Source organism: Mesitornis unicolor, unplaced genomic scaffold, assembly GCF_000695765.1.
Source record: "Mesitornis unicolor isolate BGI_N332 unplaced genomic scaffold, ASM69576v1 scaffold12582, whole genome shotgun sequence".
Classification (NCBI taxonomy): Eukaryota; Metazoa; Chordata; class Aves; order Mesitornithiformes; family Mesitornithidae; genus Mesitornis; species Mesitornis unicolor.
The window spans coordinates 15,776-20,384 of NW_010169893.1; the positions used below are offsets into that span (position 1 = coordinate 15,776).

General features: G+C 36.5%; 1 protein-coding gene across 1 annotated transcript in view; it reads left to right on the plus strand.

Moving 5' to 3' along the window:
- LOC104536800 (angiogenic factor with G patch and FHA domains 1-like) overlaps positions 1-4,167 on the plus strand; it is a gene marked incomplete at both ends in the record, with an annotated part of 18,680 nt that extends 14,513 nt beyond the window's left edge. The window contains one exon of the mRNA XM_010179518.1: positions 3,813-4,167. Within this exon, the coding sequence (XP_010177820.1) occupies positions 3,813-4,167 (355 nt within the window). The remainder of the gene's footprint in view (positions 1-3,812) is intronic.
- Positions 4,168-4,609: the final 442 nt, after the last annotated feature.

Below are 4,609 nucleotides of genomic sequence, written 5' to 3' on the forward strand. Positions count from 1 at the left end.
CTGCTGAACTTCTAGCAAACCAAGAAGCAACAGACCACACATTTCTGAACAGTTGTATTTCTAAGTTTTGTATAAAATAGATCAATGTAGAAAACAATACAGTTTAAATAGTACATTTCTTGCAATTAGTCTAATTATGCTTGGAATAATTTTTAAGTTCTAATTTGTAGGCATGCTGAAGAGTTACGTATGCAAGTCAATCAGGCATAATACAGAAAAAAATGAAGTTTTGAAAGACAAAATGTCTTGCTTTGTCACAGTAATGCAAAAAGTATAGTTCAGTGCTTAAAATACTTTGAATTTTTCATTAAAAACACTGCAGTGACTATGGTCATTCTTGTGTACTTTGTAAGTGGGCCAATATGCACTTCAGGTCATCGTAATCAGTAGCTTGTGGCCTATTCGTGAAGCAAAATCGTCAATTACAGTTATATGAACATGATTTGTTATTCTTATAAGATCACTCTTTGTGGGATACATAAAAATCCTGATTTCACTTGCACCTTTGGCTGTCTTTGTCAGGGATGCAGAACTATTAACTGACTCAACCCTATAGTTAAGAAGTAGTTTATTATGGGTCAGATTTATCCCAGCTCTCAATTTTACTCATGCTTAGTGAGAGAGAAGCCAGAGATACCCAGTAGATACAAAGATTTTCAAAGCTAACTCACATAGAGGCAACCCAAATCCAACATAAAACTGATGAGGTAGGTCTGCTGACTATTTAGATAATTGGGCAAAGCAACATACAGAGGAATGCTGTAACAAACATAGTTATAATGAGCACATACTTGTATACTTTCTGTGTTGTGTCAGTTTGGGAAGAGTTAGAAGAGTTAATGAGAAATGAAATACTTTGCTGGTATTTGTTAGATCATTCAAGATGATGTTTATTGAATATTCTGTTTACTGATGGTTCCTGGTTTTTAAGCTGTGGCTGTATGGAGGCAAGGTATTGGGTGCTGTTTGCACAATTATGCTGCTATGCATGCTGTGTTCTGTGTTATTACTAGAGTTTGTGCACAATGGAAAAGGATTTCTTCAGCACAAGACTCTCTCAAATACTTTAAGAATACATTCCCCCAGCATCCCCAGGGTTAATGTTATCATCAAGATGTGCATTTTAACACAGAGCTGTGAAATCATAAAGGGCTCAAAATCCATATTTTTTAGGAATGTAATTTTAAAATCCTCTATTTTGTACAAAGATTTGTAAATGCAAAGATTACATTTTTATCAGTACTTAAGTGAACTATTAAGTTTATTTACTTTCTTAACAGTTAATTGTAGTAAGAGTGGAAAGATACAGAAACTGCTGAGAATAGGCTTAATGGTCATATTGGCAGAATGTACATACAGAATCCTTGGTCTCTCTATAGGAGTGTTTTTTAAAATTCCTGTTTTCAACCCAGAACAGAAAGGTTATTCTTTAGTAGCTAGGTTTTGAAGTAGCAGCTTTCTATTTTCTAATTTAGAATATCTGAAGCAATACCAAACACAAGTACCACTAGATTCACTATGGAGAAAGAGCTGAGTGGTTTGAGCATTATACTTGGGCATCAGTGCCTCGAATAATCACAGAATGCTTTGGGTTGGAAGGGACCTTAAAGATCACCCAGTCCAACCCCCCTGCCATGGGCAGGGACACCTCCCACCAGACCAGGTTGCCCAAAGCCCTGTTCAACCTGGCCTTGAACACTTCTAGGGAGGTGGCATCCACAACTTCCCTGGGCAACCTGTGCCAGTGTCTCACTACTCTTAGAGTAAGGAATGTCTTCCTAATATCTAACCTAAATCTACCTTCTCTCAGTTTGAAAACATTAGCTTTCATCATAACACTACCTGCTCTTGTAAAAAGTCTGTCTACAGCTTTCATGTAGGCCCCTTTAGGTACTGGAAGGTTCCTATAAAGTCTCCTTGGTGCCTCCTCTTCCCCAGGCTGAGCAACCCCAGCTCTCTCAGCCTGTCTTCATAGGGGATGTGCTTCAGCCCTCTGATCGTCTTTGTGGCCCTCCTCTGAACTTGCTCCAACAGCTCCATGTCCTTCTTATGTTGGGGACCCCAGAGCTGGATGCAGTACTCCAGGTGTGGTCTTATGAAAGTGGAGCAGAGAGGGAGAATCACCTCATGCTTCTTTTGGTACAGCCCAGTCATCTTTTGATTTGCTTCAGTTGTGATTTGAGCTGACCCTTTAGTTTGTCTGTTTTCAGATTAGATTATTAAAACTTTGGTAGCTCGCAGTATCATGGTGAAAAAATACATTTAGGATTGCAGAGCACCTTGGTATGTCAGGTATCAATCTAATATTCATACTAAACATAAATATAGACAAAGATAAATACACTGGAAAAGATCATTGATAGAAATAAAAATAATATTTTCCAAAAATATTTCTAATTGAATTAATCTGACTGACACACATGAACTGTGTAGTCTTCTCTAAGTCAGAAACTTTTTTGTACCTTAATGAAAAATAAGATACTTCTGTATTTTATGTAAAATAAATTACATTAGGCAGTAATCTTGCAATCCTGTTCTTTCCTAGTTCCAGTACTTAGAGGATTCAGGGAAGAAGGCTAGTGCATTATAGAGAAACCATAAACAAACTGACAGTCCTTCAGTTAAAGCATGAGGTCTTTTAAAATTTGCCAATTATTCCTGAGAATCTTCTCTTAATGAAAGTGTTTCAAAATTACACTGAAGTCCTATCCAACAGCTTGACTGTTGTGCTGAGAGGAATTCTTGTTTGTCTTCCAGCTGTGCCAGTGATAAATTTTTACAATTCTGAAAATTGAAAGGGCTTTTATTTCCATTATGTTAACATTGACATTAATTCATGTATCTTGAAATGTAAAATGCTCTATATGAAAACACTGAAAAAAGTCAAGGATTATTTATAATTACTGTGTCACAGTATTTGGTACAATTGAGGGCAATTGAATGCGTTCATTCTGAATCCAGGGTGGCAAATAACTTAAAATCTGAGATTTTTATTTATTTATCTTTTAAAGCCATTGGTGGGGGCTTTTTGATTTTTTGTTTTTAAGATTGTCATCAGGCTACTAGATGGAGAACTACATTTCCAAGATACTCTGGCAAAATTAATCTGAAACTTCTGATTTTTCAGTTAAAAAAAAAATGTTGATTGTCTTTTCCACTGATGAAATCAAGTGGCAATGGAAGAACCTGCAATAATCTAATCTGTCTGGTTTTCAATGAAGAAATTTGTTGTGGTAGAAAATGGATTCTCCATAGAACTGTTCCTCATAGCGTAAATTAAACTTAAATTCTCCACAGAATGTTAATTAAATGCTTTGTTAAAGGTGCAGTTTTGAAAGGAGGAAGAGTAGGTCATGGGTGGGCTTTCCAGATATTCTGGACCCTTGTGGAAAAAATGAGAAGACAGAAACAGGAGGAAGAAACTATTAAATCAATTAAAGAATATTTGAACAAGGTGCGAGAATTGAGTAAGAGAGGGACAGAAGTAAATGACATAAAAGCGACACTGGAAAATATGCCATTGTACAAGTTTGAAAGTGCAGACAAGGATCTTATGTTCTGTGTGAGAAAAGAGAGTAAGTGAAGTTTAGGAGCGCAGTCACATTTTCCCAAATAGAAGATGACCTCAGTTATGTCCAAAAGGTTGTGAAAATGTTTCTACCAAAATGTTGACTACATGCACTAAACTTTATGGAAATTTAACCACTTATAAATAGTAGTCAGTATATCTACTGAATAATTTACTTCCAGGCTGATAGCAGACTTTAAAATTACTCAATCTGTGGAGTAATATTCTAATAACTCCCCTTCAGGATTTGGACACAGATGATTTCTGCTCTTCTAACAGTCTGAATTGTTTTTCCACTACTGAGCAAGTAAGTTCTACTGAAGAAGAAGAGTCTCCAAATATAAGAAAAAAGACTAAAATGGACACAAAACCACAGAGCAGTGTAACGGCCAAAGAATCTATTTCTGCAGACAGTGTAAATTCATATTCACGCAAAAGCACACCAGATACTGCAGCATATACAGATGACAGTAGAACAGCAGACACAGAGAGTGAGCCAGAAGAAGGTGAAATTACAGATTCTGAGTGTGAAGCCTACAGCAGTGAGGACGAAGTCACAAGTGAAGAAACTGCTGGTTCAGAAGACTCAGAAAACGAAGGTGAATTACTGTGGCTTTTACGTATTATTACTGTATTTTTCCAGGAGCTAATTAAGAACAAACTACAAGGGGAAAAAAAAAGCATGTGACTTGGGATACTTTGAATTAAAGTTTGTTACCAGTATTGGTTTCCTTCCCTTTACTTGCGCAGTAGCCAGAAGTAAGTAGTGGTGTTTTTGTAAAAGCTGTTTAGGGGTATAATGTCCTGTGCTTGTGTAGAAACCTCAGTGGTAGAATAAGACTTGTTCAGGTTAGGATAGTGGCAGAAGAAAGTCTATTGCTAAAACAGAGGTTCTAGTACAGAACTCACAATAATTGTGTGTATTAATTCTTCAAATTGTTTAATATTTCTGATACTGTTAATAAACAATCTTGTATAATTCAATGTGAGTCCACTGTGATGAAAAGTGGACCTTCCTACCCTCAGGCAGATCAACACTCC